The 21,682-nt window shown below is 43.3% G+C and overlaps 1 protein-coding gene across 1 annotated transcript in view; it reads right to left on the bottom strand.

Moving 5' to 3' along the window:
- The window catches only part of SLC24A3 (solute carrier family 24 member 3), a 501,111-nt gene that overhangs the window by 16,314 nt on the left and 463,115 nt on the right, over positions 1 to 21,682 (bottom strand). Inside the window, exons 12-15 of the mRNA XM_019653117.1 lie at positions 20,941 to 21,208; positions 13,095 to 13,261; positions 10,073 to 10,187; positions 8,912 to 9,024 (exon numbers count right to left, since the gene is read on the bottom strand). Of these exons, the coding sequence (XP_019508662.1) occupies positions 8,912 to 9,024; positions 10,073 to 10,187; positions 13,095 to 13,261; positions 20,941 to 21,208 (663 nt within the window). The remainder of the gene's footprint in view (positions 1 to 8,911; positions 9,025 to 10,072; positions 10,188 to 13,094; positions 13,262 to 20,940; positions 21,209 to 21,682) is intronic.

The following is a 21,682-nucleotide window of genomic DNA, read 5'->3' as shown; positions in this document are numbered from 1 at the left end:
TGGCTAATCTGTCATTTTTGAAAAATTCTCCTGGCCCCATTTCCTTTCGATTCTCCCCGCTTCTGGCTGACAGCTCCTCAATATCCTTCACTGGACGGTTTCTTCCCTACCTGACATCAGGGTATGGTTTTGGGCTTTCTTCTCTATCTACACTTACTTCCTTTATGAGCTTCGTGTTTTAAAAACCACATAATGCTATTGACTTCCAAGTTCATACCTGTAGCCCAGACCTCACCTCTGAACTTCAGACACATTTATTCAGCTGCCTTCTTGACATCTCCACCTGGATGACCTCAGACATGCCAAACGTCATCTGTCCTAAATGAAACCCTTGATATTTCCTCTTACTCATAAATATGTTCCTTACTCCCTATGCTGTCTTCCCCAGCTCCATGAATGACACCATAACACACTTAATTGCTCAAGCAAAAAACTAGAAGTTACCTTTGATTTTTATCTTCATCTTTTCCCCTTCATGCATCCATCACAAAATCTTATCAAATCTTCCTGAAAAATCTTTTTCCCTCCTCTGCATTCCCACCACCTTAGCTCACGTCACCAGCATCTCGTCACCAGCTTCCAACTTATCTCCCCTTTTCCTTGCCTCCTTCTAATGCATTTACAAATACTATCAGATATGATCTTAAAATATAAAGTGAAGCATGCCATTACTTTGCTAAAATCCTCAGTGGCAGTTAGAATACAATCCAAACTTTTCACAATGGCCAAGAAAATCTTAGATGACCAGGTCCTTGTCTTGTCCCACCTCACCTCCCCATTAGTAGATGTCTAGGAGCTGATGTTAAATCCATCACCAAGTCCTGCTGGTTCTTTTTCTGCAGTTTTCTGCTTTGCCTTCCACTGTTCTCCAGATTTACTGCTATTACTGAGGCAGAGTGAATCGCTGGTCTTATATGTCCACAGTTATATGTCCACTCCGTGGTGGGCAGCCAACCATATTTCCCTGCCTCCTGAATTTTGGTTTGGCCACATGATATGCTTTGGTCAATGAAATATTAATGGACTTAACACAAACACAGGTTTGAAATGTATTTCCATAACTGAGGTGGCCTCTTGTGCTCCTGCCTTTCATCATGGGAAGAACGTGTCTCAGGAAGTCACTGGTTCAAAGAGACTGAGAGACGCATGGAGCAGACCCATCTGAAGCTTGGAGCCAAGCCCGGGTCAGCCAAACACCAGTCACCTCAGATGCATGAAAAAGAAATATATGATAATGAAATAGGGATGATAATGAGTTTTGGGTGGTTTGTTACATAGTATTATGGTAGCAATGGCTAACTGATACAAGTATCCTAGTCCTGGTCACTATACTTTCTCTCTCCTGCGAATGCTTCATAACTGTTCATGCTGCCATCAGTCTGGTTTGGCTTCAATCCTTTCTCCATGTAGTAGTCAGAATCTTCTTTCTACAAGGCACATACAGTAAAAGGCACCAGGCCCTCTCTAATACCCTTCATTCTTTCTGGTACCATGGCTCACAGTGCCTTTACTGTATGGCCTCTCTCTGCCTCTAGTTTCATTCCTGCACTGCCCACTGCCCACACCTTACCTCTAGCCACAGGAGCTTCTCTCAGTGCACATATGAAGCTTTCTTGTATCTTGGTCTTCTAAAGGCTGTTCCTTCTGCTTGGAAAAAATCCTTTCACACTCTTTACCTGGCCAGCTCCAATAATCTCAGATACTCAGAAGAAGTGTCCTTTTCTCACAAGCATTCCAGGTCCCCTAACCCCTGCCACAAAATGCCACCATTGCCACCACTTCTGCATGAGCCCTTGAGAGGGCACACATGATGTTTTGTTTTGGACTTGCTTGTGTAACTGTCTCCTTCCAGAGGTTGTAGTTCTGCCCTGCTCACAGCACCATCCCCAACAACCGCTATCAGCTTAGCACACAGTAAGCATTCAACTAGCGTTTGATCAGAGAAAGAATAAACTGGGCAGAAGGCGTGCAATGAGGACATTTCTGATCACCTCTTCTTTTTACCTCTGTGGTGGGACAAAGAAAAAAGACAGATTCTCTGTCTCCCCCTGTCACTTCTCATATTTCTTTTGCATTTCTAAGCTCAACTTAGAAATCTGAGTTTTGCCCTGGCTTTCTGGGTCCTGCCTGGTGACTTTCTTAGTTCTGCTGAACATGTGGAACAGAAGCTCATCGCCAAAATGGGACAAGATGTGCTCATTTTCCAAACTTTGACTTTTAGAAATATATACACCGTGTTTCCTTGAAAACAAGACCTAGTTGGAGAAGAAGCCATAGCATGATTCCTCCAGGATATGGAGGGCACGCACCACTCACATGAGGGTTTTATGACCTGTTTCAGGGAGAAGGGTGCCTTTTCCACACACTCCTTCAGCTTAAAATATTCAGTATGCCAAGGTGCCATATTTTGGCACCTAAAATCATGCAATGGCTTATTTTCCAGCTTGGACTTATTTTTGGGGTAACAGGGTACATATTTTATTTCAGGCACTTAAATAGCTAGCTGGCTTCTGAGAAGTGTTAGGAAATGTCAAAATCTGTAAAACTGCATTCATTCCTTGTTGTCAAATGCCTGAATCTAATATGCATAAAACAGCTGTCTCGATGGTAATTATCCAATAATTATGACTTGGAAACCCCATCTAGTCAAGATGGAAAAATGATTTCAGAATTGTCAGCAGGTCCCTGGCAAGGGCAGGAGAAGCCATTAAACCCACACAGGTTTCTCAGTTCTGATGTCAGAGATGTAGATAGATGCCATGGGGTTACAGCCATGTCAAATAGAAGGAGGCCCCTGCGTGTCCTCTGGAGATGAAGCCTCCCTCCGGGGAAACGCTGGATGCAGAGAAGAGGCAAGACAAATGGCCTGTGGCAAGTAAGCCCCTAAGTTTGCTTTTCTGTGAACCTGGAACTATTTTCCCAAGTGACTCTGCGTCTTGGCATGAGGTTACATCGTGATACCCCAAAATGTCACTGGACCTGGGGGGCTGACCATTGGAGGGCTTAATGAGAGCCAGGAAGGGACCCAGGGACTGAGTAGTCAGGTAATCCTCATGGAAGAATCCGGAATGGCTCCTCCAACCTTCAGTTAGAAATCCACTGGAGACATATCACATACCACAGCCTAGGGCAGAGAGGATTTTAGCTGCCACATTTTTTTTTTGGCCTTTAAAAAGAGGATTCTGGAGGTCGAAGGTCTCTTCTCTTCCTGGTCCTTTTCCCTTTACATAAAATTGGATAAGTTACTTTAGTCTTAATAAGCAGACCCCGTTCTCTCTTCCAGCAAAGATTCAAACTCGGATGGTTCCACCCCAGTGATGACCCTCATGCTCCTGTGCCCCACACCGTGCATGGCGGCTGCTGTGGCACGATTTCCTTTTGTAATAGTACCTTTCCTCCCTCTTTGGTCCCTGGGGCTTGGAGAGAAAAATCTTACTGTCTTCTCTCTGCCTCTTTCTGGATATGTGATTTAACTTCTCTGGGCCTTGGGTTCCTGATCTACACAAAGGGACTTAAAACAACATTGCACTTAATTTGAAACCTGTGACCCCTGCTCACCTCACCACACCATTACATTCCTGCCACATCGGTCTTCCTTCTATTCTCAGACACAGCCCACCTCAGTGTATTTGCTCTTGCAGTCCCCTCTGTCTAGAATGCTTCCCTGCCCTCCACACATCCAACCCTTTTTTGTCATTCACCACTTGACACAGACTATACCTCCTTGTCTAACAAATCTAGAGTGACACACAGCCCCTGCTCACTATCACATCACGTGTGTCATTGTTTTCATAAGGCTTTTGCTCTCCAAAGTTAGTGCACTCATGTATTTGTTACTCACGGGTGGTCGGTCTCCTCCAATCAGATATATGCTCTAAAAGGGAAGGTCTAGTCCATCTGGCTCATTCTGTATTCCCAGTGCCTCACTAAGTTCCTGGCACACAGTTGGTGTACAATAACCACTGGTTGAAGAAATAATCCTTGCCTTATTTAGCTGCTGTCAGGATTAGATGAGACCATGTGTGCATGGTGTCCTTAGAGTGCCTGGCGCATAGTAGGTGCTTAGTGCATGTTAATCTGTTCTTATTGCTGTTTTGTTAGTCCCCTGCTCTTTTCTCAGGTCAGCCTATTCTTTCATCCTGCTCTGCTCACATATATTCCTCCCCATGTGGGGTGATGCTGATGGGAAACTTAGGATTCATCCATCCATCCATCCATCCATCCAATATTTGTTGAGCACATTCTAAGTACCAGGCACTGTGCTAGGCACAGAGGAAACACTGTGCTAGGCTTAAGATGAATACAGTTTTTGTCCTCAGGGAGATCACCTCTCTGGAGAAGACTCAGACAAAGGAAACCTTTGATGGGAGCTGCTGAAAAACACAGGAGTGACACCTGATCCAAGCTTCGGAGGTCACAGTTGACATCCAAGCTGACACCTGAAGAATGAGCTGGAGAAAGGCAACGGTAGCCATGGTAGGGGCCCCTTTACCCCCTTTATAAGGTGGTCTGGTTCCAGAGGGCCATGTTTTGGGACCCGTTTCCAGGAAAATCAAAAGATATAGCTTTGTTGGGCCACATACTGGGCCACTAGTTTTGTCTAACATTACTAGGCAAAGAGGTAGTCTATACAAGTAAAATTCTCAGAAAACTGAAGTCCACCTCTCTACATGCCAGCACCTTAATTGTTTGTGATAAAAATATTTCATTTTTAACTTTCTCTTGCTGACTCACAGTCACCACCATGAATATAAATTATTTAACTGGGATGAAATTGGCAAATCTCTCAGGAGCTACTGATATACAAGGAATTACTACCCCTATAATTGAGGAAATTAAATTTATTCTCTATTTGGATAAGTAAAATGTCCTGCTATGTGCAAGATGGTTATGAGTGCAGTGTAAATGGTAAACGTGGACAAGGCCTCACACTCAGACTCTAGTAGCAGAGAGATGTTGTGAGTAAATCACTGTCGGACACGGTATGAAGAGAATGGGCTGACAGGGATGTGGGAAAGAGATTATGTGATGTGCAGCGTGAGGCTACATTTGGATAGAGTGTGGAAGGATTAGAAAAGTTAGGTATGTGGGCAGCACTTGGGGTGTTGTTCTGTTCATGGGATTTCAACCATCACTGAATGCCCTGTCAATCAAAGAGATGAAACTATCTGAGTAAAATAAGCAAAAAGTAGCATTTTAAAGAATGCCAGTACTCTGTTACCCCCCGATTCAACTCACCTATCAACTTCCCTGCTCCTTGCCCATTTACATTTTAGTTCTGACTCAGTTGGGATGAAAACTTTTCCTGATAGTGAAGGTAATCACTATTTAGGAAATATGGGATTCTAGAATGCACAACTTTAACTGAAATGTAATCATGAGCTTCCTAACAGTTCCTAAGTTGTGAATATTACTGAAAAAGAAGTTAACTAGAATTTTTTCCTTAGAATTTTTAAAGTTCAAAATGAAATCTCCTTTTCAACAAATGGTACTGAAACAACTGGATATCTCCATACAAAAGAATGAGGTTGGACTCACACCATATACAAATGAAATCTCCTTGGCTTCCTTTGGCTTCAAGAACTGTTTATAGATTATGTTACTGAATTTCTGCTTTCAAAAGAGAGGCTTACATTGGATGTTTGTATCCCTGGAATAAAGTGAAGGTCTCTGTGGCACCGGTTACAGAAACACATGGATGATAACACAATGTGACACATCTTTTTCTAGTCTTTCCAACCAGAAGTCTCCCCTAAAAGCACTTCCTGTGCACCATGGCTGTTGATCATAATCCAGAAGTGGTCTTTTCTTCTGCATTTCCCCCTTCACTTCAAGGATAAAGGCGATCTTCATCCACAGGATTAGTTGTGCTCCTTGTATAATTCCAGCAGAATTACCAGAGTGACCCAATTATGTCATCTACAAATGGAAAACATGAATTTGGGCCAAACATCTAATAGGGCCTAAATTTTTGTCTCCATGTCACCCTGTCACTAGAGTTTGGGACCTGAAAAGGGTATGTTTTCATGGCTGTGTTACTGATATGAGAATTTTGTTTAATTTTCTGTTCGCTGAAGAGTGTTGGGAGAATGTTAGAGAGAAGGAAAGGAGGGCAGACCATTAGGGAATTGTTTATGGGAAACAATGTGCCTGTTCGCGTTGGAATTATAGGCCTGATATCTATGTTCAGTCAGGAAGATTTCAAAGCTGGTTTGAGAAACTGGTTTACTTTCAGGATGAGTTCTGAGTTTTGTTTCTGAAAGTTTTTGATTTTTACCTTCCATGATTGTACCCTTTAATCCCAGTAAAGAAAAAAATAAACATACTGGATCTTAGGGACATTGGACGGATTTGCATCCCTTGCTCCTGCCTGTCTATCCCTCCCTAGAGAGAGTCAATGTGGTAAAAATCTGCTATTCATGGATTGGTTTTCCAGGTTATTTAGAGTGTAATTTCGTTTCATCTTTTTGCTAACTGCTTTTAGCCACCAGAAAAGACAAAAAGCAGCTGAAATTCACACAGGTTTGAATTTTACTCCTTCATATCTTTGATAAGAGGTAAATGGGGAGGTGAAGCAGAGGAGTAAACCAGGTGGACTGTTGATGAACTCAACAGATCCATGCCCAGTGCTCCGAGCTGGGGGAACGAACAGAGGAGTCAGGCAGAATCTGGGATCCCAATGAAGATGGGCTATAAAGGTGGATCCGGAAATGAAATGAGAGACAGAACTTTGCATTTAGAAGAGCTAGAGTACTTGGAAAGAGGGATGAGGCACAGAAGATCAAGTATGACCTTTGAGGAAATCTCTCAGCCAGTAGGTAACTTGCCCATGAACCCAAAACATGTGGCCTTTCTATATGGATTTCCATTTCATCAGGTCAGGGCTCAGGGCAGTCTGCCCCAAGATAGCCCACAATGGCATATCAATTATTTTGAATTAAAGTTACTTAAGAATCTGCCTGTGCAAGCAGAAAGCCCTGACCTCCCTGGCCCCCTAAAAGAAGAGATAAATCTCCCATGTGACAGGTGCCCTCCCTGCTCCTGAGGGCTGAGAGAAAACCTTATCACAGAGTTAAAAGAATCCAGAGTCCAAAGCATGTCTAAACAAATATTATAATGCCTTTACTAATTTACTACCCAAGCCCAAACCTTGTTTAGATTCCTCACTAGCTAATACCCAAACGTTGCTTATATTCCTTTCTTTTTTCTTTTTTTTTTTGACATTCAGTATTATTTTATATTAGTTTCAGGTATACAGAATAGTGGTTAGGCATTTATATAATTTATGCAGTGATCCCCACGATTACTCTAGTACTCATCTGGCATTTACATAATTTATGCAGTGATCCCCATGATTAATTTAGCACCCATCTGGTTGCAACATTATTGACTATATTCTCTATGCTGCACTTTACAGCCTGGTAACTATTTTGTAACTACCAATTTGTATTTCTTAATCCCTTCACCTTTTTCACACAACTCCCCAACACCCCTCCCCTCTGGCAACCATCAGTTTGTTCTCTGTAGTTTAGATTTCTTTCTAATGAGTACTAACTTTCCTTGTTCTGTCAATTTCTAACAAATTCATTGTTTCTTTGTCTAAAAAGTACAAAAAGGTGCCTGGATTGATCATTTCTTTGAGTCTCATTTTATGATCTGAGCATCATATTACGATTCTCCTGTGCACACATATTTTTTTCCTTTTTTTTGTTTTTGTTTTCCTTCTTTTTTTGTTTGCTGTACACACATATTAAATTATTTTTTTTCCTGTTAATCTAGTCTTGTGTCCATTTTATTATTTTGTTACTAGTCCAGCCATAAGAACTAAAGAAGGGTATCCCTCTTCCTCTCCAACAATTGCAACCAGCTGAATACACCTTCCCGAGCTGAAACAGCCATTTGTCAAGCAACTTTGAAGACAAGTATCATTTGCTAAAATGGTTACAATATTCTCTGCAGAATACACAGTTACTTACAACATATTGTACAGATAAAGTCACGTTCAGCAACACATTTAGAGAAGCACATAGCACTGGGTTGGGGGTAAATCTTCAGATGCACAATACTGTTTTCTATCAGATACAGGAAGAAATCACTAATTGGAATGTCTTCCCTAGTCTTTGGACAATGTTTAGGTCAGAAGTTTCCACTAGCAGAGGGTGAACATTTTGTCAAGTTGGGAAAGAGCATTAAAGTCCCTGGACCACCTGTGTCACCCATCTGCGTATCCACCTGAAGTCATAATCAGCTTAATCTTGAGAGACAGCACGGAGGCCATCACAGGAGGGTTTGACAGTTGCCAGATCCCTGGCAGAAAGGGCATCTTGTATTTTGTGTCCCTTCCTTTATTAATAAAAATATTCTGTATGCAAAATAAATACACTAGAGTAGGGGTTGTCAAATTATGGCCCCTGGGCCAAATCTGGCCCACCACCTATTTTTGCATAGCTCATAAGGTAAGAATGATTTTTACATTTTTAAATGGTTGAAAAACAACAAAAGACTCATAATGTATCACAATATGTAGAAATTATATAAAATTCAAATTTCAGTTTCTATTAATGAAGGTGTACTTAAACAGCCACACTCATTCACTTCTGTATCGTCTATAGTAGCTCAGGCTACAACAGCAGAGCTGAGTAGGTGTGACAGAGACCGTTTGGCCCACAAAACCTAAAGTATTTACTCTCTGACTGGTTATAGAAAAAGTGTTCCAACACTGTTCTTAAGTCCTGAATGTCCCTGCAAGCCTGACTTTGGAAGGACTTTGATGGGGAGAATCTGTTTCCCCTCAACATCAGTATTTCCACACATCCTTGCCTTGAGACAAAATCACAGTGGCCAAGGCCACTACAAACAGAGTCTGTGTAGCCCTGGGTTCAAAGAGAAGCCATGAAGAAAAACCACTTACGTAGGATCCATAATCCACAGCCAGGGTCTGCAGGGCCCAGGGTAGACCAAGACCGATAAGGATGTCAAACACATTGCTCCCAATGGAGTTGGACACAGCCATGTCCCCCATGCCTGCAAGGACAAGAGGTCACTCGAATGAGGGAGGTGATACCAAGGGGACGCGGGGGCCCCACGAGGGAGTCTCTCAAGCTTGCGGTCTGACAGCAGGAGGCCTAGCTGACAGGTCTGCATGCTCACGTATTTGGTTCTACTCCTCAGTCAGTAGAATAGAATATGTATTTTCAATAGAGTAGAATAAAGTATGCATTCTTTGGACTGTTGACCTTTACTTTAAATATGATCACTGTTTTATAAAGCAGCTCATGATCTCACCAACCCATTCATATTAGTGTTATCACGCACCTGCTCTACACTGTATTCAATTCTTCTTCTGAATCATTGAGCAATATTAAGAAAAATAATGTAACCAGGAGAATTATGAGAGGGCTTGTAGAGGACACTGTGCTAAGTGTTGTAGCTACACATTGTGTTTACTAAAAACAAAGGCCGTCTAGCACAAATCAGGCATGTAAATTAGAGTGGGTGCTGGGAAAGGACACGGCCATTGGGAGGTGCACGTCTGGGAAGGTAAGCTTGGTTTTGAAGGAGAGAAGGATCTGTCACACACAAAAGAGTGGCCTCTGGAAACTGCCACTTTGAGGGGTCCTGCAGCTGGGTAAACTGTAGGGCATGGGGTCTGTCCTCTTCAAGCCTCAGTTTCCTTACCCATAAAATCAGTACGACTGTCCCTAACTCATAGAGTTGTTGTTTAAATTGAGATAATATGTCTAAATTGCTTTGCTCAGTGTGTGGTACTCAGCAAAGGTTAGCTATCCTTATATTTAGTACTATTTTTAATAGTAGAGAAATGGTAATATGAACTCCAAAAGGGGATGTGGGTACTACCTAGGAAATGTCTCTGCTTTTCTCAAGGACTTTCTGGCTTATTTGTTGCTCTGTTCTTCTGATGCCAAGAAGCCTTCTGACCAACATGATCTTGAAGTCACTCATTGCTCCTTCCAAGCCAGAATTTGATGCCCTGGTAATTGCCATGTGGACCTCCTGACCCCAAAAGGAAGGCCTTCCTTTCTTTCCCATACCCATTCCACTGGGGCCCCACCTTGTCTGGCCACAATGAGGCTGGCCATGCAGTCTGGCACGCTGGTCCCGGCTGCCAGGAAGGTGATCCCCATGATGACATCAGGAATCCCCAGCGTGTAACCAACGATCGTGACCTGGAAGAAGCAGGAAGACGTGGTGAGCTGAGAGCCGACGCCAGTCCTATCTGCCCATGGATCCTCTGACCATGAAGCAAAAAAGGCTTCAATCTGGGCGGTCTCTCCAGGAAGCAGAGTCTGCTCTCTGTACCGAGACAAGAGTGCACAGAACTTCTAGTGCAGCAGACCAGGGCTGCAGGTCAGGGGACCAGGATGTAGTTATGAAGCCCATGTTTTCCCATCAAAGATTGGCCTTTTTTACTTTTTCCTTTCAGGTGAGACAGGCGGCTTGAGAGAGAAAATACAGAGTTTCTGGGGAAAGGCAATATTGGGACAGAATATTTAAACTCAGGATGGTCCTGGGAAACCCAAATACATGGCTACCACACTGCACTGGGAATTTGAGCTTCCAAGTCCTGAGCTGCATAATGAGAATTTACAACGACTGGAAAGGGGCTGAATTCACACTATCCAGTCTTGTAGGAAAAGCCATAAGCGGTCGATTCCTTTCTTCTCTCCCTTGAAGCTTGCTACCATCATCTTTGTCAACATCATCTTCTGCACCATATCATGTATGTTTATTTAGTACTTAGGCATTGTGCTCAGTGATGTTCATGGGTTTTAACTTAATTATCACAACAACCCTCTGTAATAGGGGGCCATTATTATCTCCATTCTTCAGATAAGGAAACTGAGGCACTGCCCAAGGCACACGTGCTAATAATCACAGGGCACATTAGGGTTAGGCGGGCAGGCTTACTTGCGTAGGCAGTGCCTCTGTCTACATCGGCGGGGATTAGACAGAGGATGGAAACAGGTGATACCTGAGACATTGCTTTCATTATATAAATAAGCCCATTTTAGACTCCTAATTTCCAGATAGGAAAACTGAGAGGAAAGCAGTTGATGAGACATCATGATGAGGGTGGGGGGCAGTGGCCAAAGAGAGGTGAGGGGGAGAGAGACTAATTCCCTGTATGTTGGCGTAAGAAAAGGGCAACTTGATTACTATTGCATTGTTCTGTACACCTGAAACTAACAATAAAAAAAAAGAAGAAAAAAAAGAAAGAAAAGGGCAACTTGCAGGAGCTGAGACGAACTGGTCATTTTAGGATGCCACCTGACTGCCTCACTTTCTATAGTTACAAGAAATGCAAACCACATGTTTTAAGTAGCACATTCTCCTGACAGTTCCTCTCAGGCCAGCAACTGAAAGGGACACCCATGCATGACACCCTGACTTCCTCCAGTTGCTCCTTCCACATTCAAAGGTTTAGGGAAAGTTAGATCCATTGAGATGTGTGGATTGTTCCTCCCAAACCAGAGAATGCACTTTATATCCGTTCAGTGCTGAACTGAACTGGTCAGGGTGGCCCCGGGGATCTCTGCCTTCTGCTCTCCAGGGAGGAAAGTGAGATGCAGAAACAAACATTTCTGTTTGAGAAACAGAGCCACAAGCATCCTGGCCAAACCTTGTTTTCCTTTCTAACCCTCAGCTGGGTCCCTGCAGGAATCTGGTTTGGCTCGCTGGGGCCTGGAAAAGAGCTGCTGTTATTATGATGCTTGTGGTAGAATCTGGAATTTTGGGGAACCGATTCCCTAGTTGGCTGGGCCAGGTCTCGTGCTCCCCTTGTTTTCTCCCCACTCCTGGCCAATTTTCAGGAGTTTTTAGAACCTCCGCCAGAGCAGAAGGAGGCAAACAGAAGGAGGGTGAACCTCAGATCAGTCAGATCAGTGGATGCGTTTGCATGTTAGTGGACTTGGGAGAAAACCATTAAGCCCTTGGAGGTCAGGGACACCAACACTATTAGTCCCCAGCCTGAAACAGAGATGGCACCCATTGAATATGTCAAATAAAAATGTTAATGAATACAGGATGAGGGAGAAACCCATGGCTATAAGATTTGGATTGAAAAAAATAATTTTCTATTTCTCTTAAAGGCAAGGGATAATTATGAGTTAATTGTGTTAAGTTTATAAATTTGTTATTACCTCCCAAGTAATCTTTTCAGATTCTTTTTTTAGTTCTTGAATTTAATTCTCCATAATTCATACATTGCATTTCTGTCTAGCACTCAAGCAAGATTAATTTAGATTTACATAATTTTGTCATGGCTTTTAATTTCTGCCCAACTCCAGTTCTAATGAATTAGGTTTGCATCCCAGTTAAAAAGTACAGTCATACATTTGCAGTGCATTCTGGATGGCTGTGTTTCCTAAAATGGCTTTGGGACAGAGGCTCTACTGGCCCCAAAACCAAGGCCAATCCCTGAATCATTATTTTAGCTTCAGAAGGGAACATTGAACGGTCACCTGGTTCAATGACCTCATTTTCTGTTGAAGACACTGAGACTGGGATAGGACAAGTGACTCTTATAGATGGGGTTATCACTCCCCAGTTCCTTACTTTCCTCCATGCCCTTTGCCTGGTGACTCTGCTGTTCTTTCCACTGGAGCAGGTGGAGTATATTGCCCCCATTCTACTGATGGCAGGCGTGGCTGACGGAATGTAGGTGGAAGTCACCGCCAAGGCCCTAGGAGGCACGTTGTTTCCACTTGCCCTTGTGCATTCCAATGATCCACCATGAGAAGGGCATTCCCCAGGCAGCCAGTGGTCCAGGAAAACGGGCAAACACATGGAGTAGACGCGAACCCCCACCTGCTGCCTGAATCAATAGCTGCTCAGCCAGTATCTGCTGAGATTAGTCCAACCATAGTCAACCTGCAGACATATATATGAGCAGCCAGATGAATGCTAGTGATTCTAAAACACTGAGTTTAGGGGTGGTTTGTTATGCAGCTTATGGCTGCAACAGCTGACTGATAGTTACTGGCTGAAACCCCAACCCATATTCCCCCTCTGGCTGAGAGTATTTTTCTCTATACAGAGATCTAGCACTGCTGTGGGGTCCTCAATGCACTTACCATCCATACCATCATGTAGGAAAATGCTGCGATCCATAGCGTGGAGGAAGCAAATGTCACCATGAACCACTTTTCCCAGCGGGGCTTGTTGCAGTTGGGTACAGTGAAGTATAAAACAAAACTCAGGGGCCAGGTGAATGCCCATTTCACTGTTTCCAGTTTGCCAGCTGGGGGAATAAAAAAGGCAAAAAAACAAACAAAAAAACCCAGTTAGCTTCATTTCTCTGCTCTACCAGCCCTCCGCACTGCTTTTCCCAGTCATTTGCATCCTAACTGATGGCCTGTGAAATAAAACTTACTATGTTGCTCTTTTCCTAAAAGACTCAAATGGCTTTCCACTACCAACAAACCTTATGTTCAAAACCAAGCGGAATAAAAAGTTATCCACTGCCCACCTGCAAGTTAGGCCTCCAAAATGACAGGATGAATCACTTCAGAGTAATACAAGGCTAAGGGGGACGGCTTGGCAAATGGGGCCAGGTGGGAAGGATGAGCAAGGTTCTCAGGACACCGAGGGGCGGGGGGGGNGCCTGTGCGCGGGGCTCCTCCGGCTGGAATCCTCTTCCCCCAGCAATCTGTGCAGCTGACTCCCCTTCCTGAACCCTGGGGGGAGTGGCAGTGGGGGAGGGGAACTAGGAAGACCACCAGTCGGCCTCTGCTGTGTTCTCCCCATGGATAGGTCTCTACAGCTTTTCAGATTATAAGGCATCAGTAGTCACAGCGCCATCTCGCGGAATTCCTCAGCATCATCTGTCAACACACTGCAATTTTGAAAGATGATTTGAAAGCTCTCAAGGCTGTAATAATACTGCTTCAATGTTTGTATCTCAAACTGATATGGATTTGCATGTGAATAATTGCTTTCTGGCTCTCTACCTGCTGCCATGGATGAGATAATGGATTTGTCAGTGATGACCTGACCTTACCATCTCTGCGCTGCCTGATGCTATGATTCAGAGACACCCATACATGCTTATTTTGGTGACCATATGACCATGAGTTCCTTGTAGCCTCAGATTTAAAAAACATATTAGTTTTCCTTTGACTTTTATTACCATCCTGCTTAAGTGCTTACTCACCTCTGGAAAGAAATATGCATACACAAAGGTACTCCCTTCTTCAGTCAAGATCTCCAACTTTCAGAAAGTTCTCCGGGCCTCTTTCTAGTCACCCTCCCATCTGCTACCACCATAGATGAATTTTTCTGTTCTCAAACTTCAAATAAATGAAATCATATGGTATGTTTTTATGTCTACCTTCTTTCATTCAACATATATTTTTGTGATTCATTCATGTGTCAGTGATTCATTCCTTTTAACTGTTGTGGAGTGCTCCATCCCGTGAATTCACTACAGCTTATTTATCCATTCTGCTGCGACTGGGAATTTGGGTTGTTGCCAGTTTTCAGGTATTATAACTGAAGTGGCTATGGACATTCTTATACAAGTCTTTTGTGGCATGTTTTCATTTATCTTGGGCAAAGATCCAGGAGTAGAATTGCTGAGTCATAGGGTGGGTGTTTACTTAACTTTATTAAGAAACTGCCAAGCAGTTTTCTAAAATGATTGTACCAATTTATATTCCTACCAGAGTTAAAAAGATATTTTTTTAAGTTACATTTTGAACAATGATTAATGAAATATTTAACAAAATTTATTTCATAATTTCATACCAGTATCCAGCACTTATTTCATTATATCTCTTACCAGTCTCTAAATAGTTTCTTAAATCTGCAAAGTTATACAACATCACTTTGGGCTCCCTGGTCTTCCTCAGATAGGAAGGCAGGGTAGTCACTAGGAGGAGAATGGGGCTTACTCATCAGACAGCGCTGGGTCCAGTGCCTGCTGTTTGAGTCGAGTGGCTCAGTTACTTAAATTCCCTAAGCCTCAGTTTCCCCATCTGTAAAACGTGGACACAACAACACTGAGTTCACAGAGTAGCTGGGAGAATTATATGCGATATTAGGCTGGAATTGGGACAACCAACGTAAGTTTGCAAATTGGTGGAGTCAAAATCTTCAGATTCACTCTTGGCTTTCCCCATTCTTTCACCCCCCACACCAGCTCTGGAACCTTCCCAGGGCACTCTCAATTCATCTGCAGCTCTCTTCCTACAGCCTCACCCTGGGCCAGGTCCTCCATCCTCCATGACCTGGCTTACTATGGGGACTCGCTGCTCTTTCATTTGCCCCACCTCCATCTGCTCATCACCAGTAGTCAGACGGAGAGTCTCAAAAAGCAAACTGTTATAGAACCTTCTACTGGCTACTACTACCCTCAGAATTAAACCATATCTCCCCACCATGGCTGACAAAGCCATAATTGACTTGACTCCCGCCTACCACTCTCCCTACTTATATACTCCCCTGCCTCAGCCTCCTCTCTGTCTCAGACACCCCAAGCCTTTTTCTGCCTCAGGGCCTTTCCATTTGCAGTTCCCTCTGCCTGGATCTTCACATGGCTGAGCATGCTCTGTCATGCAGCTTACATCACAGCTCAAATGTCACCTGACCGCTCAGATCACCCAATCTAAATAAGACCCCCACCTACTCCACTTCTTTCTTTCCCATCACCTGCATTAATTTGCTTTATAGCACGTGTTTCCTTTCTGAACTTATCAGGCTTATTTGTTTCCTCATTAATTTTCAGTTGCCCCCAAACTAGAACAGAAACTCTATACGAATGAGTATTTTCTCTACTTTGTTCACCACTGTTTTGAATGCCATGAACAGTGCAGGGCATATATCACATGCTCAATAAGCATTAACATTATTAACATTAATAACATTACTATGAATAATCTAACCAGACAGACTAAAGAAAAATATGTGCTTTTTTTAAGAGTCTAAAGGTATCCCACTTCAGGTGCAGAATAAAGCAAAGATGACAAATTATTAAGAAAGGGAAAGCCTGTCTTTTCCTCTTAGCAGCTAAATGCCTTGTTAGATTTAAGATTTGGAGATGGTAAAGTGAATGATGAGAGCATTGAGACTGTGTTTGGCTGGATTACAAAGCAAGAAGACAGAGTTATTTTGTGAGGGAAAAATGCTGCAGACTCCAGAATATGGCCAGATCTTTGGATTCCAAATGCATCCTGGAATCCTGCACATTCCTAAATCCTTTAATGTGGTAGTAAGTCACTTATCCATGTGGGGCTTTCAGTATCTCCTTACTGGCTGTCCAGTCTTCCAAATGCCCTCACAGTAAGAGAGAGAGAGATTTGTTTGGTTTAAGATACACACTCAATCAAAGTTACAAAGAAATACATGAATGAGAAGAGAAATGACTTCAATTTGGCTATTTGTCATTCTTCAGAAAATAACAAAGAAGAGAAACAAAGTCAGGACTTATGACTGCAAGGGCTCAGAAAATACTAATTAGGTGAAGTTGCAAACAGTATAAGTTAGCACCAGTGAGTTTTGAGGTTTTTGTCTTAGCTGAGAAAATTCTGACTTCGCACTGGGAGAACATTATATCTTGAAACCACTCTTCACTGTCATTACAAATGATATAGATGCTTTCTTTGAGTTATAGTTCCACTGTAACAACAACAAACAAAGTAGAAATTCAATGAGTATCATCTGGAATACATCTTTAAATGTAATATAACAAATACAACTTCTTGAACAAACCAAGTAATGCAGAAATGTGATTTTTCAATGATTTTGAGGAGCAGGAGCAGCCAGATAAGGCTCGTTAACATTTTAGCTAGTCTGAATTTCCATTTCTGAGTAAAGGAGTAAAAATCATCTTCTTTCCTCTTTGAGTAAACAGTATGTCTGGGCATTTCTCTATCTTTTGTTCCATTGCCATATGGTCTAAATAGAGACCCCCTGGAGATAGATTTATTCATTAATTTAACAAATAGTCACTGAACTCCCACAATGCTCTCTGTGCCTGGCACTGTCCCAGGTGCTGAGAACACAGCAGCACGGTAAGAAAACAAAACTCCCTGCATGTATGTGAACCTGATATATTGGTGATTATGTGATTTCTCGAGAGGCATCCAGCAAATGGGAGATGAGGCAGTGGACGTGAGCCAGGGACTCTGAGCACTAGAGTGTCCCTTTGAGTATGACCAGCTCTAAAAAGCAAAGGACTTGTTCCCAAGTTACATTTCTTATTAAGCTTTCTAGGAAGCTTAATTCTATTGGATAGAGAAGAAGTCACTGCTCAGTATTTTAGACCTAGAACTAGATATATAAACTTGTTCTAATTATATACACAATAAAAAAGTACATTGTTTAAAAATGGAAAATAATTCCATCTAGGATAAACATGTTTATATTTTGGTGTATTTATTTTCAGCCTTTTTTCTATGAAAGTGTGCTTATCTACATACACATGTAAATGTTTTTCTTTGTCAGTCCACAGTAAAGCTTACTTCACACAAGTGATAAGAAAATATGTACCATTTATATGGATGTATACATATACATATACACTGTGCATAGGTGTATATTATATAACCTATACATATATAATATGCATGTATAAAAACAGGTATGTTAATATATATGTGTATATTATATAATACATGATGTATTAAATATGTATAAAGCATGTATAAATATGTACATTAATAGGCAAAATAGTAAATGTATATAGTACATATACAAACATTATATGTGTACATTATATCAATCATACATGTGCACACATATATATGCACATACACCTATGTTCATGCATACACATATAGACATATCATATATATTCTTATATTTACATACTCCCACATAATTACTTATCTGTTCATTACACCCACCACAGTCAAATCCTGAAGAGAAGGAAGCCCTGTAGCTTGGTGACAGGAACACAGGGAGACCAGACCCTTGCAGGATTACCTCAAGAGGGAAAAAATGTCCTCATAGTGTAGACAGACCTTTTTCAGGCCAAAGAAATTTAGCATGAGAGGGACCCAATCCAGGGCTCAAGGGAGTGAGTCCTCCCTGCTCCTCGAGTGCCCTCTGCTGGCCCGAGGCACCCCCTGGCCTACTCCCCACTCCTAGGAGGCTGCCTGCCCAGGGGACGGCTTGACTGGACATTCAGCACCCCCATGGGGAAGTTCCTGAGTCCAGGAATGGGGTTTCTCAGCAGCTGGTGGAGGAACCCAGAGGGACATAACTAGACAAGCCCATTCTCCATTTCAGAGGTAGGATCTTGTTCTGAAGTAGGCTCCCCTAACTCCAAGGAGAACCGTGAAGATTGTTGGTGTGACTCCAGGCCTCCAGGCCCCTCGCCACCCCAGGTGGCCCATGGACCAGCAGAATTGGCATCACCTGGGGGAATGTGTGAAACGCAGAATCTTGGGGCCCACCTGGACCTCCTGAATCAAAATCTGCATTTTATCAAGAAACTCAGGTAAGAAGGGCAGGTATAGAGGAACTTGGGATTCTGTTTCCTGTCTCAGCAGCTCGGGGCCCTGGGATGATGCAGAAACCCAACAGGTAGAGGCAGAACTGAGCAGAGTACCACTTCTCCTCTTGGGCCTGTGCTTCTGAAAGATGCAGAGGGCCTGAGGTGGGGTTCCTGAGTCCACACCTATAACCAGCCACGTCTCCTAAAATATTAGGAGATAAGACGATGTGGCTGGGAGCCCTGGTGCTTTCTCACCTGCACCCCAACCCAGAGATGAGGTGATACCTTGAAAGCTCACAGTCAGGCCTGGCATTTATCTCATCCAGTGAAATATGAAACAAGTGACCTGAAGGAGGCCCTTTTGTCCCACTAATTAATGAGGTCACGTGTGGGAGCCAGACAACATGTCTGTTCTCACACATGTGTCTTTAGTTGTCTGCCTAGAGGGGTGCACTTAGGGTTTTTGGGCTACTGGGAGGCCAATACAGCACCTGACCCCACTGCTTCCTTAATCAGTGAATAACTTTAGCAAAATGAGCATTTCTGGAGCTTGGTAATGGGCTGCCAATGGTGGACTCTGAAACAAAGGCTGGGGGAAGCAGAATTATAGATGTGGGCCCAAGATTCTGTGCCCCAATTCTCAGAGCCTGTGAGGAAGGAGGACTTTCAGTCCTGTGACTGTGCTATGCTATATGGCAGAGCTGAACTCCAGATGGGCAGGTTATGATCTATCACAGGAGCCCTCACAAGCAGAAAGGACAGCCAGGGAGATTAGAAATGTGACGAGAACCTGACACACTGCTGCTGGTTTGAAGATGGAGGGGCCATGAGACAAGAAATGGGGATGGCCTGTAGGAGCAGTGAGCAACCCTCGGTCACAGCCAGCAGGGAAACAGAAATCAGCTGTACAACCACAAGGAGCCAACTTCTGCAGCAACCTGAATGTGCTTGGGGATGGTTTTCCCAGGGCCTCTGGGAAGAACTGCTGCCCTGCTCACACCTCCATTATAGCTTGTTAGCCTCTGAAAACCCAGCCAGGCTGTGCTGGACTTCTGACCTGCAGAACTGGGAGCTCTTCAACAGGCGTGGTTTTAAGCCACTAAATCTGTGGAAATCTGTTGCGCATAAACAGACAATGAACATAAGAGTTTACAAGGGAGGAATGCAGTGTCTGGTCATTTAATCCTTAAAATGTTTTTGTCCTGGATGATAGGCAAGAAGGTTGCCATGAAATACAGAGACAAGTGGCAAAAAAGATCAAGAGCTGGTATACTTTCTTCTATCAAGATTACCTACTTAACAAGTAATGACTTAACTGTGGCTAGGCAGTTCGGGAGTTTGGGGTATAGGAATCTGGGTGATGTTTTCTAGTTAGTTTTGGTAAGCACTTGACCAGGTTGAGATTGCAGGAGCCCTGAAGAAATCCAGGAGAAGTTCTGGTCTGAGTTTTACTAGCTGTCTTTTGGACACAAAAAGGAACACAGAAAAACCTTGCATCTGAAAATGAAACCCAATCCTGACACTCTGCACCCACGTCCCACCATTAACTGACTTTTCAAGAGTACCAAGCAATCCTGTCTCAGAATGTATAGTCCTCCTGTAAATTCATACTTCCTGGAGAAGTTGCATATATTAATTAAGCCTCACACTTGACAGTGAATGTGAATTAGACCGGTGCACTCTTTCCTGAAATAGCCAGAAGCTTCTAGAAGGTCTAGCAAATAGGCAGAATTCTTTTGGCATGGTCTACCTGCTCCACTAATGGGTGGGTGTGGGAGACAAGGTCGCTGGAAATGCCAAGTCTTTGTTGGAGGTAGCAGTCAGGGGAGAAGGACACCAACCACCCTGGTAGCTGAGGTCCTGAAAGCTCTTACAAGCCTTGCTCCTCCCCTTAGAGGCACCATGGAGATTCCCTTGGCTGCCCTACTGTGTGAGATTTAAATGGGGCCAGAAAGCTTTTTGCCCAGGTCCACATCTCTTTTGGTGTCCACCCTGCAAACAGCAGGTCCTGGGAGAGCAGGGGCCTGAATGGGGATGAAGAGAAGGAAGTGAAAAGAAAAACAAAGGTCAACTGAGAGGGCTGCCCATGTCACCCAGAGCTGGCCTTGGCAGGATAGCACCTGGCCAACTGTACTGGAATGAGTGAAGTACCTATTCCCATGAACACCAAGCTACTTTGCAGACATGGGTCAGGTGCATTTCCTCCTTAGCACCAAAAGGTCCTGCAGAGCAGCTGAATTTCCTCCACAAAATTATGTATTTGGTCAAAAAGCCCACACTTTAACCAATGAACATGTGTTGCCATCTTGATCATTCCTGGACCTTCTACAGTCTTGCCCATGTAGATGTTAATATAAATATTTTTATGTTCATACAGAGATATTTCTTTCAAATGAATGCCAGAAAGATCATCAAAGTCAAGGGCATCTACTCAGTGGCCTCAAAATAGTTCCCACCCCCAGCCGAGACATAGGACTTCTTACAGGGGGGGTCGAATGGTGTGTATGGTCCTTCGTCCTCCTCCTCATCCTCCTCTTCCTCATCATTCTCGTTGTTCTCATTGTCCTCATTCTCATTTTCTGTCTCGTTGCCAACGTCGGCAACAACATCATCCCTCCGAGTCCCGTTCACGCCCCTGTCTGGGGCACTGCTGGGCCCTGTCCCATTCTCCACGGTGTGTTTAATTGGGATTTTGATGGCCACCTCAGATTCTCCATTGGCATAAGCCCTGCTATTTATCAGTCTTTGTCTCTGGAAAGAGAAAGGCACATTCTTACCACAGTCAGAGGGACTGTAAATCCTTACACCCAGACCACCAGCTGTTAGGATCTTTCTCAGGCGGCTGACAAGGAGATGCTTCCAAAAGACTCTGCAGTCAAATCTTAAGGGATTCCTCAAAGTAACAACCAACTTGGACAACCTCCTTCTGGGAGAAAGGATTAACCTACTGGCACTTGCAAATCCCTTCAGGGGAAAATTCCTGTGTCACAGGTGTGCACTTCCTTTCTGTCAGGGTTCTTGATTCTCTGCACACTGTGGTGTTATCGTTCTTCTCAAGATTGTAGGAATCCCTTGGTGTGCATATGTGAGAAAGCCACACAAATGTGTTTGACTAGTATATCAATAAGGCTGCCACTCCAGAGAAAGGGATACACTGGGAAATTCAGGTCAGAGACTCAGCATTACTTTAAACTAAGGTAACCTAGATTTAGCAACTAGTTCTGT

The sequence above is a fragment of the Hipposideros armiger genome, unplaced genomic scaffold, assembly GCF_001890085.2.
Source record: "Hipposideros armiger isolate ML-2016 unplaced genomic scaffold, ASM189008v1 scaffold_195, whole genome shotgun sequence".
In the NCBI taxonomy this organism is placed as follows: domain Eukaryota; kingdom Metazoa; phylum Chordata; class Mammalia; order Chiroptera; family Hipposideridae; genus Hipposideros; species Hipposideros armiger.
The sequence above is the reverse complement of the archived record's forward strand: the minus strand, read 5'-3'. Positions and strand labels throughout refer to the sequence as shown.